This window comes from Protobothrops mucrosquamatus, unplaced genomic scaffold (genome assembly GCF_001527695.2).
Source record: "Protobothrops mucrosquamatus isolate PMUCROS unplaced genomic scaffold, P.Mucros_1.0 scaffold3271, whole genome shotgun sequence".
Taxonomy (NCBI): Eukaryota; Metazoa; Chordata; class Lepidosauria; order Squamata; family Viperidae; genus Protobothrops; species Protobothrops mucrosquamatus.
Genome location: NW_015389263.1, coordinates 692 through 24,477, shown reverse-complemented (window position 1 = coordinate 24,477; position 23,786 = coordinate 692). Strand labels below are relative to the sequence as shown.

The 23,786-nt window shown below is 42.7% G+C and overlaps 1 protein-coding gene across 1 annotated transcript in view; it reads left to right on the top strand.

The window, feature by feature from the left end:
- The window catches only part of LOC107297380 (probable asparagine--tRNA ligase, mitochondrial), a 41,020-nt gene extending 17,447 nt beyond the window's left edge, over positions 1-23,573 (top strand). The window contains exons 8-14 of the mRNA XM_015826744.1: positions 6,859-6,991; positions 10,136-10,234; positions 12,839-12,876; positions 13,647-13,713; positions 17,041-17,178; positions 18,251-18,348; positions 23,543-23,573. Coding sequence (XP_015682230.1) covers positions 6,859-6,991; positions 10,136-10,234; positions 12,839-12,876; positions 13,647-13,713; positions 17,041-17,178; positions 18,251-18,348; positions 23,543-23,573 — 604 coding nt within the window. The remainder of the gene's footprint in view (positions 1-6,858; positions 6,992-10,135; positions 10,235-12,838; positions 12,877-13,646; positions 13,714-17,040; positions 17,179-18,250; positions 18,349-23,542) is intronic.
- The last annotated feature ends 213 nt before the right edge of the window (positions 23,574-23,786 follow it).

Sequence of the window (23,786 nt, the reverse complement as noted above, 5' to 3'; positions counted from 1 at the left end):
CCTTGGTAAGGCCACACTTGGAATACTGCATCCAGTTTTGGTCACCACGATGTAAAAAAGATGTTGAGACTCTAGAAAGAGTACAGAGAAGAGCAACAAAGATGATTAGGGGACTGGAGGCTAAAACATATAAGGAACGGTTGCTGGAATTGGGTATGTCTAGTTTAACGAAGAGAAGGATGAGGGGGGACATGATAGCCGTGTTCCAGTATCTCAGGGGCTGCCACAAAGAAGAGGGAGTCAAGCTATTCTCCAAAGCGCCTGAAGGCGGGACAAGAAGCAACGGATGGAAACTAACCAAAGAGAGAAGCAACCTAGAACTGAGGAGAAATTTTCTGACAATTAGAACAATTAACCAGTGGAACAACCTGCCTCCAGAAGCGGTGAATGCTCCAACACTGGAAGTTTTAAAGAAGAGACTGGACAGCCATTTGTCCAAAATGGTATAGGGTTTCCTGCCTGACCAGGGGGTTGGACTAGATGACCTCCAAGGTCCCTTCCAACATCATTATTATTATTGTTGTTGTTTTTGGTTTTTTTATTATTATTATTATTATTATTATTATTATTATTATTATTATTATTAAGATGAGTTATAAACCAGATTTAGCTACCTTCTCTTTTTTTTACCTCATGAATTACAGGTAAACTTCGACTTAGAACCACAATCAGGATCAGAATTTTCACTGCTAATTGTAAGATGGTTAAGTGGTTGTGTCTGATTTTGCAACCTTTTTTGCCACCTTGTTAAGGAAATCCCTTGTCGTTAAGCGAATCCAGCTTTCTCCCTTGACTTTGTCAGAAACCGGCTGGGAAGGGTTCAAATAGCAATCACATGACCCCAGGATGCCTCCAACTGTCGTAAATACATGCCAGTTTCCAAACCCCCAAATTCTGATCTGTGGAGACGCTAATGATGGTCGTAAGTGGAAGGATGGTTGTGAGCCACTTTTTTCGGCGCCGTCATAAATCGAGGATTACCTGTAATTATTCCAAGATGGCGCTGGATAGATCCAAATCATAATTGATTAAAGCAAACATTCTTAATTTCACAACAAAGCAGGCTCCCTTTTTCGGAAGATGCCTCTCAGAAGACGTGGGTTCAAGGGGGGAAGAGTTAAGAAGCCTTGTTTTCTTATTTTACTCTTATCAAAGACATTTGATAAGGTTGCAAAAGGGGATCACGTGACCCCAGGACACTGCAACCGTCGTAAGTACATGCCAGTTGCCAAAAGTGTCCAAATTCGGTCACCATGGGGATGCTGCAACAGTCACAAATGTGAAAAATAGTCAAAAAATCACTTTTTCCAAGGCTGTTGTAACTTTGAACAGTCACTGAGCAAATGGCTGTAAATTGAAGACTACCTGTCTCTTAGAAACCTTTCCCCCCCCTAAAATATTGTCCAGATCAACCTAACCTGCCATAATCCATTAAAAGTTGGGTTATCAAGCTCCTTTGAAGATCTGGGAGTGGCATTCTGGCTCCAAAGAAGAAGGAATTCTGTCCAAATATCTCTATGTATAGCTGCTCTAAATTTAGTTTGCATTTGATCTATTTAGAACACCTCTTGTTTGTTTGGGTGTTTTTAAAAATAAAAAAAGGAACACGCTGTTGAAGAACAAAGCGTGAAGCACTAAGCCAGCATCCTGTGTAGAGGCCTGTTTGTTTATTCTACTGGGTGATGTTGTAAACAGGGCGAGGTGACATCAGAATAGAGATTTTTAAACAGGGCCAGCATTTTAGCTGGATTATTTTACTGATTACTTACGCGGAGTCCTCGACATAACTAACATCCATTTAGTGACTTCGAAGTTACAACAGCACTGAAAAGACTTGGGCGCTATCTAACAAAATGAAATTCAATGGTGAAAAAAGCAAGGTTCTACATTTAGGCAAGAAAAACCAAATGCACAGGTATAGTATAGGTGGTACCTTGCTCAATAGTAGCAACTATGACAGGGATCTTGGAGTCCTAGTGGACAGTCACCTAAATAGGAGCCAGCCGTGTGCTGCAGCTGCCAAAAAAGCCAACACAGTGCTGGGCTGCATTAACAGAAAGATAGAATCATGATCATGTGAAGTGTTAATACCACTTTACAATGCCTTGGTAAGGCCACACTTGGAATACGGCATCCAGTTCTGGTCACCACAATGTAAAAAAGATGTTGAGACTCTAGAAAGAGTACAGAGAAAAGCAACAAAGATGATTAGGGGACTGGAGGATAAAACACGTGAAGAACAGTTGCTGGAATTGGGTATGTCTAGGTTAACGAAGAGAAGGACGAGGGGGGACATGATAGCAGTGTTCCAATATCTCAGGGGCTGCCCCAAAAGAAGAGGAAGTCAAGCTATTTTCCAAAGCACCTGAAAGCAGGACAAGAAGCAACAGATGGAAACTCATCAAAGAGAGAAGCAACCTAGAACTAAGGAGAAACTTCCTGGCAGTTAGAACAATTAACCAGTGGAACAACCTGCCTCCAGAAGCGGTGAATGCTCCAACACTGGAAGTTTTTAAGAAAAGACTGGACAGCCATTTGTCTGAAATGGTATAGGGTTTCCTGCCTGAGCAGGGGGTTGGACTAGATGACCTCCAAGGTCCCTTCCAACTATTATTATTATTATTATTATTGTTATTGTTATTACTACTACTACTACCACTACTTCTGACCAGTTTTCACAGTTACAACTGTTGCAGCATCCCCAAAATTCAGATGCTTGGCAACTGATTCGTATTTATGACGGTCGCAGTGTCCCGGAGGTCAGGGGATCCCCTTTGGCGACCTTCTGACAAGCCAAGTCAATGGGGGGGAAGCCAGATTCGCTTTACAGCCAGGTTACTAACTTACCATTTGCAGTGATTCATTTAACAACGGTGGCCAGAAAGGTCATAAAATGGGGCAAAACTCACTTAACAACTGTCTCGCTTAGCAACAGAAATGCCGGGCTCTGTCGTGGTCATAGGTTGAGGGTTACTTCCATTGTCTTTCTGTAAAGTATTTCAGTTTTCTTTGTTGGAAGAGTTTCGTTCCTCTAGCCCACCCAGTTTTCTCTCAACCCGTTCTCTCTTCCTTCCTGCATTTGTTTTCCCATTTCAATCCTCATTTCATTCCCTCTAGAATAGATTAGTGATTTTCAAACTTGGCTACTTCAGAATGCGTGGATTTCATTCTGGTAATAATTACATATTCATCACATTCTTTGCAACTCTTCTTTTTTTTTTTCCATACTTTTTTTTTTTGCAGTAATCCTTCCTGTATATTCATTTTTTTTCTCTGGTTGATAATACTCTTCTGCTATATCATTCAACCAGGTGTTTCTTTTCATACCTACGATTAGTATAACCTCATCCACGTCACGGTTTCATTTCTTTCTTTTTTTTCTTCCCTATCTCTTTTTCCTCCAGGATCAAGACTTGATATTTCCAGTTCTTGCTTTGTCTTATCTTCAGACTCGCTCATCACATTGGTCTCCTCAGTCGTTTATTTTTTCATTGTTTTACAGAATAACAAAATAACAGAGTTGGAAGGGGCCTTGGAGGTCTTCTAGTCCAACCTCCTGCTCAAGCAAAAGACGCTATACTATTTCAGACAAATGGTTGTCTGATCTCTCCTTAAAAACCTCCGGTGTTGGAACATTCAAAACTTCTGGTGGCAAGCTGTTCCACTGATTAATTGTTCTCCATAGTTCTAGGTTACTTCTCTCCTTCGTTAGTTTCCATCCGCTGCTTCTTGTCTTGCCAGTAAACATTCAGTTCCATCCAGTCGCTCCGACTCTACCCCAAATTAAGGGATGACGGGGTCATAAAAATGGAGCTTCTTGTCTTGCCCTCTGATGCTTTGGAGAATAGCTTGACTCCCTCTTCTTTGGGGCAGCCTCTCAAATATTGGAACCCTGCTATCATGTCACCTCTAGTCCTTCTCTTCATTAAACTAGACATACCCAATTCCAGCAACCATTCTTCATATGTTTTAGCCTCCAGTCCCCTAATCATCTTTGTTGCTCTTCTCTGCACTCTTTCTAGAGCAGACATGTCAAACTTGCGACGTCACGTGACATTGCGCAACATATCGGAGCTTTTTCGCCATTGCTGGCAATGGGGTGGACGTGGTTTCCCGAAGATGCGTCCGGCCCGTGGGCCGGGAGTTTGACACCCCTGTTCTAGAGTCTCAATATTTTTTTTGTATCATGGCAACCAAAACAGGATGCAACTTTCCAAGTGTGGCCTTACCAAGGCATTATAAAGTGGTATTAATACTTCACGTGATCTTTATTCTCTCCCTCCGCTAATGCAACTTAGAATTGCATTGGCTTTTTTGGCAGCTGCAGCACCCTGCTGGCTCCTATTTAAGTGATTGTCCACTAGGATTCCTTTTCGCAGTTACTACTATTGAGCCAAGTACCACCTATAGCAGTGTTTCTCAACCTTGACAATTTTAAGGCATGTGGACTTCAACTCCCAGACTTCCACAGCCAGCAATGCTGGCTGTGGAATTCTGGGAGTTGAAGTCCACATGCCTTAAAATTGTCAAGGTTGAGAAACACTGACCTATAGTACCCGGGGTAGGCAACCTTGTGTCTTTTATGACTCGTGGACTTCAACTCCCAGAATTCCTGAGCCAGCATGAGGAAAACTTTGGCCCCTTCATGACTCGTGGACTTCAACTCCCAGAATTCCTGAGCCAGCATGGTTCAGCTTGGAAACCTCCCTTTCCCCTCAGCATGGCTGGCTGTGGAATTCTGGGAGTTGAAGTCCACATGCCTTAAAATTGTCAAGGTTGAGAAACACTGACCTATAGTACCCGGGGTAGGCAACCTTGTGTCTTTTATGACTCGTGGACTTCAACTCCCAGAATTCCTGAGCCAGCATGAGGAAAACTTTGGCCCCTTCATGACTTGTGGACTTCAACTCCCAGAATTCCTGAGCCAGCATGGTTCAGCTTGGAAACCTCTCCCTTTCCCCTCAGCATGGCTGGCTCAGGAATTCTGGGAGTTGAAGTCCACGAGTCATAAAAGAGCCAAGGTTGCCTACCCCTGCCCTATACTATACCTGTGCATAACATTATATAAACAAACAAATCAAGGATGGTTTTAGTTTCATTCCTTGTTCCAAATCTGCATACAAACAGACTGAAGCTTAACTCACCTATTCAGAACATACCTTATTAGTCAACAAGACAACTATTCGTTTAATGACAGTTGGAGGTTACAAGGTCACTGCACAAAGTGACCTATAACTGATCCTCACACTTATAACCGATGCAGCATCCCCACGGCCACGTGATCAAAGTCATTTGTTGTGTATTTATGATGGATGCCCATTCCCAGCTCACATGATCGCCATTTGCCATCTTCCCATCCTCTTTCCGACAAGCAGAATCAAAGGGAAAGCGTGAGTCGCTTAACGACCTCATGATTTGTTTTACAACTGCGGTGATTCAGTTGACAACTGTGGCAAAAGTCACAAAACTGGGCACGACTGACTGAATAACCCACCTTGCTAAGCAACGATTCTGGTTTCAATTGTGTTTGTACATTTTGGGAATTCTTTCGTGGCCTGGACGATGGAAGTGCATTTGTTTTGCTTCCGTGGAAATTTTATGTACTCGTGCAAACTCTTATTTGAGACCTTTGTTGGACAAAATTGTACCGACTGAGATTCCAGACCAGGTGTGGTTTGTTTAGTTTTTGGGGAAGGTCAAAAAAAAAAAAAGTAATAAACTCAGCTGTTTCCTCACCATCTTATTGCTGATAGGCTTAATCTCTGTTGCGTCCCTTGCAGCGTTCAGATTGCTCCAAGGACAGAGAGACAGATGATGTTTGATTCTTGTTTTAAAACAAAAAACAAAAGAACTTAGCATACCAAGCCTTTTGGGGGTTTTTTTCCAGCTTGAATCTGCTCTATTTGGGGTTCAAAACCCTGGGTTTTTGAGTTCAAATGTGCACTAACGTGATTCAAAGTCTGAAGCAGCTGCCTGCCAGTCTGTGCTTCAAACAGTGATTTAGTTCTAGGTTGCTTCTAACCTTGATTAGTTACCATCCGTTGCTTCTTTTCCTGCCTTCAGGTGCTTTGGAGAATAGCTTGACTCCCTCTTCTTTGTGGCAGATGTTGGAAGATTGCTATCATGTCAATCCTAGTTCTTCTTTTTACTAGACTAGACATATCCAATTTCTGCAACTGTTCTTCATGTACTTTAGCCTCCAGTCCCCTGATCCTCTTTGTTGCTCTTCTCTGCACTCTTTCCAGAGTCTCAACATCTTTTTTATATCCTGGGGACCAAAACTGGATGCAATATTCCAAGTGTGGCATAACCGAGGCATTATAAAGCGATACTAACATGTGATCTTGATTCTGTCCCTCTGTTAATGCAATTTAGGATTGCATTAGTAGCTGCAGTACATTGCTGGCTCATACTTATCAGAATAACAGATCCCTTCTTAAAAACTTCCAGTGTTGGAGCATTCATAACTTCTGGAAGCAAGTTGTGCCACTGATTAATTGTTCTTGCTGTCAGGAAGTTTCTCCTTAGTTCTAGGTTGCTTCTCTCCTTGATTAGTTTCCATCCGTTGCTTCTTGTCCAGCCTTCTTCAGGTGCTTTGGAGAATAGCTTGACCCCCCTCTTCTTTATGGCAGCCCCTCAAATATTGGAAGACTGTCACATGTCACATCTCACCCCATATCACTTGCTTAAAACTTTGCTCAGACCTCAAGAAAGATTGATATTATCTGGCTAGTGGACATTGAAAAGTCAAGGACTAACCTGTATGTGAACATTTCGACGTTCGGGTGTCTCAGTATGAGTGCACACTAGCCGGAAATCAGCATTTCAATCTCTTTTGTGTTGTTTTTCACATTGCAGGGCATTTACTAAAGTGTTCACTTTCGGCCCAACCTTCCGAGCAGACAACTCTCAAACCCGCAGACACCTAGCGGAGTTTTATATGGTGGAGGCCGAAGTATTTTTTGTTGACACGCTTCAGGATATAATGCAGGTAAGGTTCCCCAGGAGAAACTGTAAACAGAGCTTTTTCTGGGTGTGTTTCTGTGAGTTGCAGATGTTGTGTATTTAATTCAAGGTTCCCCCCCCCCCGCCCACATTTTATAGGAGGAATGACTTTGAACCAATCACCAGGAGATTGAGAGTTCTAGTCCCGCCTTAGGCACGAAAGCCAGCTGGGTGACTTTGGACCAATCACCAGGAGATTGGGAGTTCTAGTCCCGCCTTAGGCACGAAAGCCAGCTGGGTGACTTTGAACAAATCATCAGGAGATTGAGAGTTCTAGTCCCGCCTTAGGCACGAAAACCAGCTGGGTGACTTTGAACCAATCACCAGGAGATTGAGAGTTCTAGTCCCGCCTTAGGAACGAAAGCCAGCTGGGTGACTTTGAACCAATCACCAGGAGATTGAGAGTTCTAGTCCCGCCTTAGGCATGAAAGCCAGCTGGGTGATTTTGAACCAATCACTAGGAGATTGAGAGTTCTAGTCCCGCCTTAGGCATGAAAGCCAGCTGGATGACTTTCGGCCAATCATTAGAGACGGTGAGTTCTAGTCCCGCCTTAGGCACGAAAACCAGCTGGGTGACTTTGAACCAATCACCAGGAGATTGAGAGTTCTAGTCCCGCCTTAGGAACGAAAGCCAGCTGGGTGACTTTGAACCAATCACCAGGAGATTCAGAGTTCTAGTTCCGCCTTAGGCACGAAAGCCAGCTGGGTGACTTTGAACCAATCACCAGGAGATTGAGAGTTCTAGTCCCGCCTTAGGCAAGAAAGCGAGCTGGGTGACTTTGAACCAATCATCAGGAGATTGAGAGTTCTAGTCCCGCCTTAGGCATGAAAGCCAGCTGGGTGACCTTGGGCCAGTCACTGTTCCTCAGCCCAACCCACCTTACAGGGTTGTTGTGGGAAAAATAGGAGAGGAAGAATTATTACATATGTTCGCCTTTTGAGTTACCGGTACTTATAAAGTAAAAAGGTGGGGGGAAAATACCAAATAAATACTAAAGATGCTGCTCTAATTTACAGTGGAATGCTGTTATTGATTTCACTATTTATAAGGCAGGAAAATAATTTAAAAAATAAATAGCCAAACGGCTCAAGGAGCTTGAAGATTCAAAAGAAGAGGACCCATCAATTTTCCTCTACTCTTCCAGCATTTTTCTCCCTTTTTACCAGCTCTTTCTTCCACCCACACTGTCACCTTCCTTTTTTCCCCTCCTCTTTTTCATTCTTTTTTTCATTCTAGCCAGATTTTGCTACCTCAAGGGCCAGGACACCCTTCTTTTGCTGGGAGGAGGGGAAAAAAAAGGACTTGCATTTTGCTAGGGTTTTACATTTTTAAAAAAATGGTTTCCTGGACATACAGTAATTCCAGCAAAGAAGAATGGAAATATTTGCCGGCTTTTGTTGACCGTGCAGTTTTTGCTCACGGTGGAAGTTTGTGGAATGGAAAGTTCCTCTCCTTTGGGGAAACGGAAGCGGTTTTTGGCCACAGGTTCGCCATCCCATTCTCACACACAGCACAAGATAAACCTCTCTCTCGTGTTTGGAAAAAGGAAAAGTGTGAGATGTTTACATCTCCCAGCTCTGAGGCACAACAGAGGAATACTATACCACGAAATTAGGATATTTCCTATTTCCCCCCCCCCATATGTGAGATATAAGTGGTCCTCGGCTTACGACCACAATCGGGACAAGAATTCCCATTGCTAAACAAGGCAGGTGTTTAGTGAATCGTGCCCAGTGACCTTTTCTGCCACAGTCGTTAAGCGAATCATGCGGTTGTTAAGTGAATGTGGCTTCCTTCATTGATGTTGCTTGTCAGAAACCGGCCTGATAGGTTGTAAATGGCAATCACGTATCCCAGGACACTGCAAATAATGTAAATATAGACCGGTGGCCAAACACCCAAATTTAGATTATGAGGTTGTGGGGATACTGTTATAAATGTGAGTTCTGGTTATAAGTCACTCTTGTAGAACACACATTGTACAAGACAGCAACTTGGACAAAGAGAGTTGATTCTAATATTTAAGTGTTCCTTATCACTTGTTCCGTCTCATCCCCTTTTCTCCTTCTCCTTCTCCTCTATTCCTTCTCCTTCTACACCATTCCTTCTCCTCCTCCTCTCATATCTATCTGTCTATCTCTGTTTATTATATCTTTCTTTCCTTCCTTCCTTCCTTCCTTCTTTCTTTCTTTCTTTCTTTCTTTCTTTCTTTCTTTCTTTCTTTCTTTCTTGCAATAGCAATAGCAATAGCAATAGCAATAGCATTTGGACTTATATACCATTTCACAGTGTTTTACAGCCCTCTCTAACCGGTTTACGGAGTCAGCATATTTGCCCTCAACAATCTGGGTCCTCATTTTACTGACATTGGAAGAATGGAAGGCTGAGTCCACCTTGAGCTGGTCAGGATCGAACTCCTGGCTGGGGGCAGAGTTAGCCTGAAATACTGCACTCTAACCACTGCTCCACCACAGCTCTATCTATCTATCTATCTATCTATCTATCTATCTATCTATCTATCTATCTATCTATCTATCTATCTATCTATCTATCTATCTATCTATCTATCTATCTATCTATCTATCTATCTATCTATCTATCTCTTTATCCATCCATTAACTATCATTATCTATCTATCCATCTATTCATCTATTATCTACCTACCTATACATCTATCTACCTACCTATACGTCTATCTATCTATCTATCTATCTATCTATCTATCTATCTATCTATCTATCTATCTATCTATCTATCTATCTATCTATCTATCTATCTATCTTATTTCTTTACCCATTCATTGTCTGTCTGTCTGTCTGTCTGTCTGTCTGTCTGTCTGTCTATCTATCTATCTATCTATTTATTATCTATCTATTTGTCTGTCTGTCTGTCTATCTCCTTTACTTTTTACAACCCAACGTATATAATGGTCTCACTCTGTGAAATGGGTTTAGGGCTGAGAGAAAGCGACTGATCCAAAATCACCCCTTCAGGTAAGTCACCAACTTACCTGCTATTGTAATAAACCTGATGCAATTGATTTATCACGTACTTATTTTTTAAGAAGTAGAACGTTTATTTGGGGTTATATTCTTCTCTTCTAACCTGATTTTTTTCCCCTTTCCTTAGGTTATAGAAGATCTTTTCAAGACCGTGACAGACAGAGTGCTAGCCAAATGCCCTCAAGATGCTGCCTTTTTTCATAAACGTATAGCTCCTGGGCATGAGGTAAATTTTTTCTAATGTATATATAATTTTCTGCTACCTTTCCTGTAACTTAATTACAGCCAGGCTTAAATCAATTTTTTAGTGTTCTCTCGGACACCAATATTCTTCCCTACCTTTGGATCTTTTGATTCAGGGCTATGGCTCTTTTGATTCAGGGACTTGATGCCTTCAGAGGGCATCAAATGAAGATACCAAGCAGTGGGACCTTGGCTGAACCAGGCCAATAAAGGGGCGGGGCGATGCAAATACAGGTAGTCCTCAACTTACAACAGTTCATTTAGTGACTGTTGAAAAAAGCGATTGATGACCATTTTTCACACTAATGATCATTGCAGCATCCCCATGGTCACGTGATTTACATCCAGATGCTGGGCAACTGGTTCACAGTTACGACGGTTGCAGTGTCCCAGGGTCATGTGATCCCCTTTTGCGATCTTCTGACAAGCAAAGTCAATGGGGAAGCCAGATTCACTTAACAACCGCGTTACTAACTTAACAACTTCAGCGGTTCTCTTAACAAATATGGCAAAGAAAAGACATAAAATGGGGCAAAACTCACTTAACAAATGTCTCATTTAGCAACGTAAATTCTGACCTCAATTGTGGTCCTCGAATTAGGGCCATAATTGAGCCCAGAATTATGGTCCTATGTCATGGTGGTTGTTAAGCAAGCTACCACGTAACTGTGCCTGATTTTACAGTCCTTTGTGGAGGTTACTAAGCGAATGCCCTGATCATTAGGCTGCATTAACAGAGGGATAGAATCAAGATCACATGAAGTGTTAATACCACTTTACAAGGCCTTGGTAAGGCCACGCTTGGAATACTGCATCCAGTTTTGGTCACCACGATGTAAAAAAGATGTTGAGACTCTAGAAAGAGTGCAGAGAAGAGCAACAAAGATGATTAGGGGACTGGAGGCTAAAACATATAAGGAACGGTTGCTGGAATTGGGTATGTCCAGTTTAACGAAGAGAAGGATGAGGGGGGACAGGATAGCAGTCTTCCAGTATCTCAGGGGCTGCCCCAAAGAAGAGGGAGTCAAGCTATTCTCCAAAGCGCCTGAAGGCAGGACAAGAAGCGACGGATGGAAACTAATCAAGGAGAGAAGCAACCTAGAACTAAGAAGAAATTTCCTGATAGTCAGAACAATTATCCAGTGGAACAACCTGCCTCCAGAAGCTGTGAATGCTCCAACACTGGAAGTTTTTAAGAAGACACTGGACAGCCATTTGTCTGAAATGGTATAGGGTTTCCTGCCTGAGCAGGGGGTTGGACTAGATGACCTCCAAGGTGTCTTCCAACTTTATTATTATTGTTAAGTGAACTCTGCACTCCTTACACAGGACCGTGAAAAACAGTTGTAACTGTGAAAAACAGTTGTAACTGTGAAAAAGGTCATAAGTCACATTTTTCCACTTTGAACGGTCACTAAACGAACTGTTGTAAGCCGAGGCCTGCCTGTACTTGCAAGGACCAGTCATAAGTCTCGCGAAACAAATGGTTGTAAAGCTGAGTACGTGGAGAAAAATAAAGCTACTAATGGCTGTTATTTCTAAGGATCCAATTTGTCATTGATTATACTGGGACATCATTATTTTGTTTCATTTTCTGTGAGTGAGCCTGTTCCTAGGATCATATAATTGGCTGCCCCGAACACTGAACTAGACAAGCTTTGTGTGTAGATTTGTATGGTTTCTGTAAAAATGCAAGAATGCTTTCCCTTGTTTGAAATGGTTTAGGCCAGGGATAGGCAACCTTGGCTCTTTTATGACTCATGGACTTCAACTCCCAGAATTCCTGAGCCAGGAATTGAGGGGAAAGGGAGAGGTTTCCAAGCTGAGCCATGCTGGCTGAGGAATTCTGGGAGTTGAAGTCCACAAGTCATGAAGGGGCCATAGTTCCCTGATGCTGGCTGAAGAATTCTGGGAGTTGAAGTCTACAAATCATGAAGGGGCCCTAGTTCCCCCATGCTGGCTCAGGAATTCTGGGAGTTCCAGTCCACAAGTCATGAAAGGGCCATAATTCCCCCATGCTGGCTGAGGAATTCTGGGAGTTGAAGTCCACAAGTCATGAAGGGGCCATAATTCCCCCATGCTGGCTGAGGAATTCTGGGAGTTGAAGTCCACAAGTCATGAAGGGGCCATAATTTCCGCATGATGGCTCAGGAATTCTGGGAGTTGAAGTCCACAAGTCATGAAGGGGCCATAGTTCTCCCAAGCTGGCTCAGGAATTCTGGGAGTTGAAGTCCACGAGTCATAAAAGAGCCAAGGTTGCCTACCCCTGGTATGGGCACAGTGCCACATACGGTACTTTATTAATTCAAACCACATTTAAAACACTTCAGGTGGGCTTATCTTGAGGCAAAATTTGCTTTCCTTTGACTCTTTGGATTTCTCCAAGGTTTTCTCAGATTTTTCTCAAGTTTTTTCCCCCCTCAAATTCCTTAGTTTCTCCTGAAACAGAAATTGTTTTCTTTCAGTTTGATGCCTTTGAGCAGCCCAATGACTTCTGAAAAACTTCTTTTTTTTCTCAAAACCTTATCTGTTTCTGACACTGTCAATTTTAATTTTTCCTTTCCCTTCTGTTCCCTATCCTCATTAGGCCAAATTAGAAAAAATGTTGAAGAACCGTTTTTTAATGTAAGTATATTGAAAAGAAAAAGGGGTTTGTTGCTGTTGCTGCTTAATTCATAAACATACAGTAGTGGCCAAAATTGTGGAAACCTTTTGGGAAAAGTGTACAGTAAAAATGCCACCTTTGGTTAAGTTTCCATCCATTTTTCTTCTAATGTCTTTATAACTGTAGCCTTGTTCACTTAATAATACTATTTTACATCGCTTTCTGGGCGACCAGTCAGCTCTTTGCACCATGACTTTAATTTTATTACGTTTTACAAGCTCACTAAATGAAAAAACACAAAAAAAAAACCAACCGACTGGATAGCGATCACATAACACACTGACAAATGTCCTCCTCTCAGCTTCAATACATGACATCAGTAACTGGATCCTCCTGTGATCTGATTGGCTCATGGCCAAAACAAGATGACACCCGATTGGCTCTCTAAACACTCGTGCTCATTGGCTACAATCGGATGAAGGAAAGCTACCTGAGATCAACCTAAGCAAGTTGTGCTTCCTTTTTCTGGTTATTTGGCTATAATTTTTCATAGAATATAGTACAGATAATTGAACAAACTATGTTGCATTACATTCTCGATTAAATTATCTTTCCATTGATATATAATTTTATGGTACTACTCCAGAAAAAAAGGGGTGATATTAGCCATCAAACCTCAAAAATACACTTTTTCCCAAAAGGTTTCCACAATTTTGGCCACTACTGAACACATGTACCTTCTAGCAAATAATTGCCTATACTTAAACGTTTTGTTTTGGTTTTTTTGAAGAATGTCCTATACTGAAGCCATTGAAATTTTGGAGAGGTCTCAACAAGAATTCACTTACAAACCAGCCGTGAGTATTTGGGGGAGGGCCTTCTCTGTGGGAGCACCCACCCTCTGGAACGAACTGCCCCCAGAGATCAGGGTGATCCCTGATCTCCCTTCCTTCCGCCGCGCCCTCAAGACTTGGCTGTTCCAGCTTGCGGGACTGGCCTAAGGGATTTTAAAGGGGTTTTAATTACTTTTAATTAGATCACAGTTAAATATTTCTTTTTAATTAATTTTAACAGGGGTTTTGTATTTTTTGTATTTTAATTGATTGTTAGCCGCCCTGAGTCCGAAAGGAGAAGGGCGGGATATAAATGCAATTAAATAAATAAATAAAATAAATAAATAAATAATAAATATTGGTTGTGGTGGTGGGGGGGAAGGTTAGGTAAAACTCAGGTATTTAGAAGGTTGATAGAAACCTCCTAGAGCGTTTGTAGAGTTGCTTCTACAAAGTGTAATGAAAAGTCATACAGGTAGCCCTCACCTTAGGGGGCCACAGTCAAGCCCAAATTTCAACGTTGCTAAGTCAGACATTTGTTAAGTGAGTTCTCCCCGCCCCCCGTTTCACGACTTTTCTTGCCACGTTGGTGAAGTAATAATAACAATAAAGTTGGAAGGGACCTTGGAGGTCATCTAGTCCAAGCCCCTGCTCAGGCAGGAAACCCTATCCCATTTCAGACAAATGGCTGTCCAGTCTCTTCTTAAAAACTTCCCAGTGTTGGAGCATTCACCACTTCTGGAGGCAGGTGGTTCCCTTGGTTGATTGTTCTAACTGTCAGGAAGTTTCTCCTTAGTTCCAGATTGCTTCTCTCCTTGATCAGTTTCCATCGGTTGCTTCTTGTCCTGCCTTCAGGCGCTTTGGAGAATAGCTTGACTCCTTCTTCTTTGGGGCAGCCCCTGAGATACTGGAAGACTGCTATCATGTCCCCCTTCGTCCTTCTCTTCATTAAACTAGACATACCCAATTCCAGCAGCCGTTCCTTATATGTTTTAGCCTCCAGTCTCCTAATCATCTTTGCTGCTCTTCTCTGTACTCTTTCTAGAGTCTCAGCATCTTTTTTATGTCGTGGTGACCAAAACTGGATGCACTGCAGTTTGTTAAATTGGTAACCTCGTTGTTAAGTGAATCTGGCTTCCCCCATTGATTTTGCTTGTCCGAAGGTCGCCAAAGAGAATCACGTGACCCCAGGGGACACTGCAACCGTCATAAATATGAGCCAGTGGCCAAGCGTCTGAATTTTGATCACGTGACCACGAGGACACTACAACGGTCGTTGTAGCATTGCTGACCCATTTATGTAGATTATACTGCATGACAATGATCAGTCCAGATCCAACTTTCGCTATTGTGCATTAGTCCCAGGATAGGGTAGGGTAGGGTAGGGTAGGGTAGGGTAGGGTAGGGTAGGATAGGATAGCATAGGATAGGATAGGACAACAGAGTTAGAAGGAACCTACAGGTCTTCTAGTCCAACCCCCTGCTCAGGCAGGAAACCTTATACCAGTGATGGCGAATCGTTTAGAGACCGAGTGCCCAAAAACCGCCCCGCCACCCGCCCGTTTTGCCCGCCTCCACCCACCCGCAGGGCCACCCACTACCTCCACAGCCCGCTGCAGCAGATCATCCAGATGGCCCTGCAGTGCCATGGCAGCCACGCCCTCCACCCACGCCTCGCAGCACCTGCGTGCGATGGGGCGCAAGGGCGGAATCTTGTCCCTGCTGCCTGGCTGCCATGTCCTTGGCTGCGCTACTCTGCATGGGCTGTTCCTGGGGGCGACTCTCCTCCAGGGGGGTCTGCTTGTGGGGGGGGCTGTGGGGGGAGGCGGATCTAGGCTGAGGGCGCGCGTGCCCACAGAGAGGGCTCTGAGTGCCGCCTCTGACACGCGTGCCGTAGGTTCGCACCACTGCCTTATATCATTTGAGACAAATGATTGTCCAATCTCTTCTTAAAAACCTTGAGTGTTGGAATACCCACAACTTCTGGAGGCAAGCAGTTCCACTAGTTAATTGTTCTCACTGTCAGGAAATTTCTCCTTAGTTCTAGGTTGTTTCTCTCCTTGATTATTTTCCATCCGTTGCTTCTTGTCCTGCCTTCTGGTGCTTTGGAGAATAGCTTGACTCCCTCTTCTTTGGGGCAACCCCTGAGATATTGGAACATTTACATTCTCTTTCACCCTAATATACAAAGTTTACAAAGCTGTGCATTCCCTTGGTGATGTTCTCCTTCTGAATTGGACCTCTGTATTTTTCTGTTGCTTTCCGTTTTACTGTCATTGTAATTACGCAACCATATTTATTTATTTAAACATTTCTACCCTGCTGGAACAAAATAAAACAAAATTCCACATCTTACGCAGTATATGGCAGAACAATTTAAAACATCCGTGATAAGCCAAAACTGTAGAAGTAAACACCATTACAGCAGTAAACGAATACGAAACCGCAAGTTCAACAGTAACAATGAACATTAAATATAGACTCCTAAAATCAGGAAAGGCTCCCCAAAACCTCTTTAGCAGTTTCCAAAATATAAACACAGAGCCTGTTTCATAGTAGATTGGCCAAAAAAGCCAACACAGTGCTAGGCTGCATTAACAGAGGGATAGAATCAAGATCACATGAAGTGTTGATACCACTTTACAAGGCCTTGGTAAGGCCAGACTTGGAATACGGCATCTAGTTTTGGTCACCACGATGTAAAAAAGACGTTGAGACTCTAGAAAGAATGTAGAGAAGAGCAACAAAGATGATTGGACTGAAGGCTAAAACATACGAAGAACGATTGCAGGAATTGGGTATGTCTAGTTTAATGAAGAGAAGGACGAGAGGTGATATGATAGCAGTCTTGCAATATTTGAGGGGCTGCCACAAAGAAGAAGGAGGGTCAACCTCTTCTCCAAAGCACCTGAAGACAGAATAAGAAGCAGTGGATAGAAACTAATCAAGGAGAGATCAAACCTAGAACTAAGGAGAACTTTCCTGACAGACAGAACAATTAACCAGTGGAACGACCTGCCTCCAGAAGTTGTGGGTGCTCCAACGTTGGAGATTTTTAAGAAGAGACTGGACAACCATTTGTCTGAAATGGTATAGAGTCACTTGCCCGAGCAGGGGGTCGGACTAGAAGACCTCTCTAGGTCCCTTCCAACTCTGTTCTGTCTATTTTAGAGCAATGTTTCTCAATCTTAGCAATTTTACACTGTGTGGACTTCAACTCCCAGAATTCCTCAGCCAGCTTCACCATGCTTTCAAGTAGTTTGCAAACCTAAAGCGACTTGAGATTATTAGGGTTTGTTCATTTTACAACTTGCTTTTTTTTTAAAAAAAACAACAACCCTCTTTTCTTAGTGGGGGCAGGATCTCCAGAGCGAACACGAGAAGTACCTGGTGCGACACTGTGGCGACATTCCCGTTTTTGTGTACAACTATCCCTATGATCTGAAGCCGTTCTACATGCGAGACAACGAAGATGGACCTCGTAGGACTGTAAGAACTTATTAATTAAAATGCTTTGATCAAGGCAGACATGTCCTCTTGGTTTCTTGCTTTGCCCTTTTAAGCTTTTTGGAATGAAATAAATTGTCTTCTAGGAGATGAAATTTGGTTTCTGCTGACAGATGCTTAGATTGCATTTGGGGGCTGCTTAATGCTAGGTTAGACGGAAGGAAAGAGAAAAAGTTGATTGACAGTAAGGGTGTCAGCCTTATCAGGTAGACCAGGGGTAGGCAACCTTGGCCCCTTCATGACTCGTGGACTTCAACTCCCAGAATTCCTGAGCCAGCATGGGGGAACTATGGTCCCTTCATGACTCGTGGACTTCAACTCCCAGAATTCCTGAGCCACTATGGCTCCGCTTGGAAACCTCTCCCTTTCCCCTCAGCGTGGGTGGCTCAGGAATTCTGGGAGTTGAAGTCCACGAGTCATGAAGGGGCCATAGTTCCCCCACGATGGCTCAGGAATTCTGGGAGTTGAAGTAAAATATAGAATAGAGTAGAATAGAATAGAATAGAGTAGAATAGAATAGAATAGAATAGAATAGAATAGAAGATAGAGAAGATAGAGAAGATAGAGAAGATAGAGAAGATAGAGAATAGAATAAGAAATAGAATAGAATAGAATAAGAAATAGGAATAGAATAGAATAGAATATAGGATAAATATAGAATAGAATAAGAAATAAGAATAGAATTATAGAATAGAATAGAATTATAGAATAGTTATATAGAGAATATAGCGGATAGAATAGAATAAGAAATAGGAATAGAATAGAATATAGGATAGAATATAGAATAGAATAGAATAAGAAATTAGAATGGAATGGAATAGAATAGAATAGAATAGAATAGAATAGAATAGAATAGAATAGAATAGAATAGAATAGAGCTGGAAGGGACCTTGGAGGTCTTCTAGTCCAGCCCCCTGCTCAAGCAGGAGAACCTTTTACCTTTACCTTTAACCGTTCAGGAATGCCTCTGGAGACTAGCCGGAGGGCAGGTGCTGTTGTACCTTCACACAGAGAGAGATTTCATAGAAACGTCTCACCTTCTGTCCCCTACAAGGTAGCAGCGGTTGATCTACTGGTCCCAGAAGGTGGAGAACTTTTCGGTGGGAGTTTGAGAGAAGATCGCGTGGATTTTCTGCAATCTCGCTTACAAAGGTAGCGGGGGGATTATTCTGCCCGGCTGTTGGGGAAGGGGCTGGGAACCCCTTAATAAGTAATCAAAGAGTTTTCTGAAAGACATCAGAAATGTATATAGGAGAAAGAAGAGGTAGGGGGCCCAGGCAGGAGAGGACTTCTGGGGAATCTGTTTGCTTGTGATCCCCATCTATTCTAGGTAGATTACAATGCAGGAAGTCCTCGACTTACATCAGTTCCTTTAGTGACAGTTCAAAGTTACGGTATCGAAAAATGTGACTTAGAACCATTTTTCACATCTAGGACTGTGTCGGCATCCCCAGGGTCACGTGATCAAAATTCAGATGCTTGGCCACTTGTTCATAGTTATGACCGTTGCTGTGTCCCACTGTCACAGGATCCCCTTTTGCGACCAAAGTCAGTGGGGAAGCCAGATTCACTTAACAACTGGCTTACTAACTTAACCATTGCAGTGATTCACTTAACAACTCTGGCAAGGAAGGTCGCAAAATGGGGCAAAACTCCCTTATCATATGTGTCACTAAACAACAGAAAATTTTGGCTCAGCGGTCGTCGTACGTCGAGGACTCCCTGTATGGTGTCTTCAGTTCAGGTGTTCTTTGAGGTCTCTTTTTCAAAAGCGATGTTCAGACTCCTGTTTTTGTGCGCGGCTGAATTTGGATTAGGGAAGGATTTGCAGTTTTGAGAAACAAGATATTCTGATGCTTTTTTTTGGAACTGCAAATTCCGATTGGCCTTGCCTTCCTCTTGGAGAGTTTTTCATCTATCCTTGCGTGTCAAACTACGGGTCACGGATTCTTGTGTAAGATATTTGCAGACATTTCACTATCCAGCTACGTAATATCATCAGGGCTGGTGAGTCCGGAGTTGGCTCCCTGTTTTTATAGATCAGCTTGTAGCGCTGTGTTGGCGGAGCGTAGTTTTTCTCCTTCATTAGGATACTCTTTTCTGCTTGGTTGTTTGTCTTGTCGTAATCCATGCTTATCTGGGTATAGGCTGCTGCAGGAGGTGCTGACCATCATCTTTAAGGCGCTCCATGGCAGCGGACCGGGATACCTTCGAGACCGCCTTCTGCCACAGATTACCTCCCATCGGCCTGTACGCTCCCACAGGGTGGGTCTCCTCAGGGTGCCGTCGGCCAGACAGTGCCGGCTGGCGACCCCAAGGGGGAGGGCCTTCTCTGTGGGAGCTCCCACCCTCTGGAATGAACTACCCCCAGAGATCAGGGTGATCCCTGATCTCCCTTCCTTCCGCCNGACTGGCCTAGGGGAAAATTTTAATGGGGTTTTAAAGCAATTTTTAAATTAATTTGACCAAATTATTAATATTTGTTTTTACTTATGTTTTTAAATTTGTAGTTTTTGGGGATTAGTGTTTTATCTGGTTGTTAGCCGCCCTGAGTCCGTAAGGAGAAGGGCGGGATATAAATTAAATAAATAAATAAATAAATAAATATGTGATGGTCTTTTTGTTTCCTTCTTCGTTTTTTCATCGTCTCTTTTGAATGTTGTATAAATGTGCTTTATCTCTGTGTGTCTTTTGATGGCTCATTTGTCTGAATGCCAAGCTTCTATGATTTTTCTAGTATTTGGGCGAATTACTTTGGAGTAGAGTAGGATAGGATAGAATAGAAAATATGGAATGGAATAAATTGGAATAGAATAGAAATAGAATAGAATAGAATAGAATAGGAAATATGGAATAGAATAGAATAGAATAGAATAGAATAGAATAGAATAGAATAGAATAGAATAGAATAGAAAAATAGAATAGAAAAGAAAATATGGAATGGAATGGAATAGAATAGAGCTGGAAGGGACCTTGGAGGTCTTCTAGTCCAGCCCCCTGCTCAAGCAGGAGAACCTATACCATCTCAGACAAGTGATTGTCTGGCCTCTTCTTAAAAACCTCCAGTGATGGAGCGCCCACGATTTCTGGAGGCAAGCGGTTCCACTGGTTAATTGTCTTCACTGTCAGGAAGTTTCTCCTTACTTCCAGGTTGCTTCTCTCCTTGATCACTTTCCAACCATTGTTTCTCCTCCTGCCCTCTGGTGCTTTGGAGAATAACGTGACCCCCTCTTCTTTGTGGCAGGCCCTCAGATACTGGAAGACTGCTATCGTGTCTCCCCTATTTCTTCTTTTCTTTAGACTAGCCAAACCCAAGTCTCGCAGCCGTTCTTCGTAGGTCTACGGTTTCCCAGTTGAAACCCTGATCGAGTCTGCCCGTACGTTATGAAATTAAAGGAGTTTTTTCATCGTGACTTCTGACTGCTAGTTGATGTTTGTGGATGCGCCGTGCTAGTTTTTTTTTCTGGGGTGGTGGTTCAGCTTTTCTGTCAAGCTGTGGGTCAGCGATTCTTCTGCAAAAGGGCTCCACGCCCAGCATCAAATGGGTTGCACAGGATTCCACAAAGCACTTAGGGATTTCCCCCCCAGCAATTTGGCAGGCCGTGCCTTCTCCTGCTGATCAAATACTGTCCTTCTGAAAAAGCCAGATTGAAGGTGTGGTTATTTCTCACACACCCTCCTTTGGGGCTGAGCTGTTGTTTACTTTCTCCTTTATTATCTCTTAATAGTTCTGCTAACAGTTCTTGCCTTCTCTCTCCTCCAATTTTATCTCTGCAATTCTCTATAATCTTACCTGGTCAGTAAGAGTCACTTGATAGCACGTGATCGACCCATTTGTGCTCAGGGCCAGTCCTCATGTGTTTCATTGAGCCTTATTGTAACATAAAATATTATGAAAACAAAGATTAAGAAAAAAAAAGAGGAGGAAATGCAGAGCTCTTTAAAAAAAAAAAAGGAGAAAAGAAAAAAAGTGTTGATTCCAACTCTTTCCCAGACAGAACAGGTAATCCTCAGCATACGACCAATTTCTGTTTAAGCGAGACGTTTGTTAAGTGAATCTTGCCCCATTTTACGACCTTTCTCGTACAGTCATTAAATGAATCATTGCAATTGTTAAGTTAGGGACACAGTTGTTAAGTGAATCTGGCTTCCCCATTGACTTGCTTGTCAGAAGGTCGCAAAAAGTGATCACATGACCCCGGGAATATGGCAGCCGTCATAAGTACGAGCCAGTTGCCAAGCGTCTGAATTTTGATCACGTGACCACGGGGATGTTGCAGTGGTCATAAGTGTGAAAAATGGTCATAACTCACTTTTTCCAGTGCCGTTGTAACTTTGAACGGTCACTAAATGAACTGTTGTAAGTCGAGGACTCCCTGTAAATTAGTTACAACCTCAACTTTGTACATTACCTATAATTATTACAAGCCAGTTCTACAACTACCCAATTATTAAATCTTCAAAATTCTGAATTTCATTTTTTTTTTCTATTTTAAGAATAAGAATAAGGCCTCAGGCTAAAAACTGGTATACTGGAGTTTTAGTCTCGCCTTAAGCATGAAAACTGACTTTGGGCCAATCACTGCTAGGTGGTGAGTTCTAATCCTGCCTTAGGTACGAAAGCCAGTTGGGTGACTTTGAACCAATCACCAGGCGATGGAGAATTCTAGTCCCGCCTTAGGCATGCAAGCCATTTGGGTGACTTTGGGCCAATCACCAGGAGACAGTTGAGTTGAAGTCCCACCTTAGGCATGAAAGCCCACCAGGTGACTTTGGGCCAATCACCAGGAGATGGTGAATTCTAGTTCCGCCTTTAGGCACCAAACCAACTGGGTGACCTTGGGCCAGTCACCGTCCCTTGACCCTAAAAACGTAGCATTGGCAAACCACTTCTGAAAAACCTTGCCAAGAAAACTGAAGGGACTTCTCCAGGCAGTCTCTGACCATCCTACATGATTGAACTGAAGGAGAGAGAAAAAGCAGTTTGATAAGGCAAGGGGTGCGATAGATCAGCAGTCCCCAACTTTTCCAGCTTGACGGCCCGGCAAAGGGGGGGGAGAAGAGAGAGCATGGTTTTGTGCAAGTGGCAAGTGCCCATATGTGCACGCCAAGCACCATTTGTGCAAGTGGAGAGGAGCTGCGAGCATACACAAGTGTCCAATGCCTGCAGGAGTGGAACTGTGCGTGCATGCACACTTGCCCAATGCTTTTTGCGGCCCTGTTCTGACCAGGCCACGGCCCAGGGGTTGGGGACCCCTACGATAGATGGTTTCATTGGGTTTTTCTTACATAAGAAAGTTTAGGTTTAACGAAGAGAAGGACGAGGGGGGACATGATAGCAGCGTTCCAATATCTCAGGGGCTGCCCCAAAGAAGAGGGAGTCAAGCTATTCTCCAAGGCGCCTGAAGGCAGGACAAGAAGCAACGGGTGGAAACTAATCAAGGAGAGAAGCAACCTAGAACTAAGGAGAAACTTCCTGACAGTTAGAACAATTAACCAGTGGAACAACCTGCCTCCAGAAGTGGTGAGTGGTGAACCCGCCTCCAGAAGCTGTGAATGCTCCAACACTGGAAGATTTTAAGAAGAAACTGGACAGCCATTTGTCCGAAATGGTATAGGGTTTCCTGCCTGAGCAGCGGGTTGGACTAGATGACCTCCAAGGTCCCTTCCAACTTTATTATTATTATTATTATTATTATTATTATTATTATTATTATTATTATTATTATTATTATTATTATTATTATTATTATTATTATTATTATTATTATTATTATATCCTCTGCGCTCCTTGAAGATCCTTCCAATTTCCTGGTTCCACGTTTGATTCTGTGATCTGTGTCCATCATTCCTTCCATTTTTCAAAGACAGGCTCCTGGATTCGGCTGTGAGTCAGCTTCATTCATAACCCTCGTGATTACGTTCTTCCCTGTTATCCTTCACCAATTTGTCATCAAATCTGCTGGGAGCAAAATTCACAGTTTGCAGGCCTGAGAAAAAGGATCACCTTTGTCCGTAAATTTGCTCTTTTTAAACTCAATGTCTGAACACACACAAAAAAGGGGGCTTTTCAATTCTTTCAGTGTCTTTGTGTTTAAAGTGAAGCCATATTCTGTGGCACCTTAAAACTGTGGAAGCCCATTGTGGCTAGAGATGACCCTAGCTGTAATCAGTTGAACATCTTTAAGAGGCTACAAAACGTCAACGCTGATATTCATTTAATTATAATATTATTTATATGCCATCTCTTCGTTCAGCTCTGGGCAGCATGCAAACCTGATATTTTTGCCAACTTCCTAGCATTCTTTCCTCTGGCTGAGAAAATATTCTTTTGTTGTTTCTGCAGGTTGAAGCTTGAAGACACCTATCAATGGTAAGATATATTTCCTAGATATTATTCGTCTCTTTCACTGGCCTTTGGAAATCTTCCGACAAAAAGCAAATAAATTCTCAATTCAACCAGAAACCAACCTTTTATTATGTTAGTGATGGCCCTTTGTAATAAATGTGACAATGTGCCACCAGTTGGGATGCAGGAAAGTCCCTCTTTTTTTTTTTAATTAACCAAGGGACCAGCACTGTACTACTAG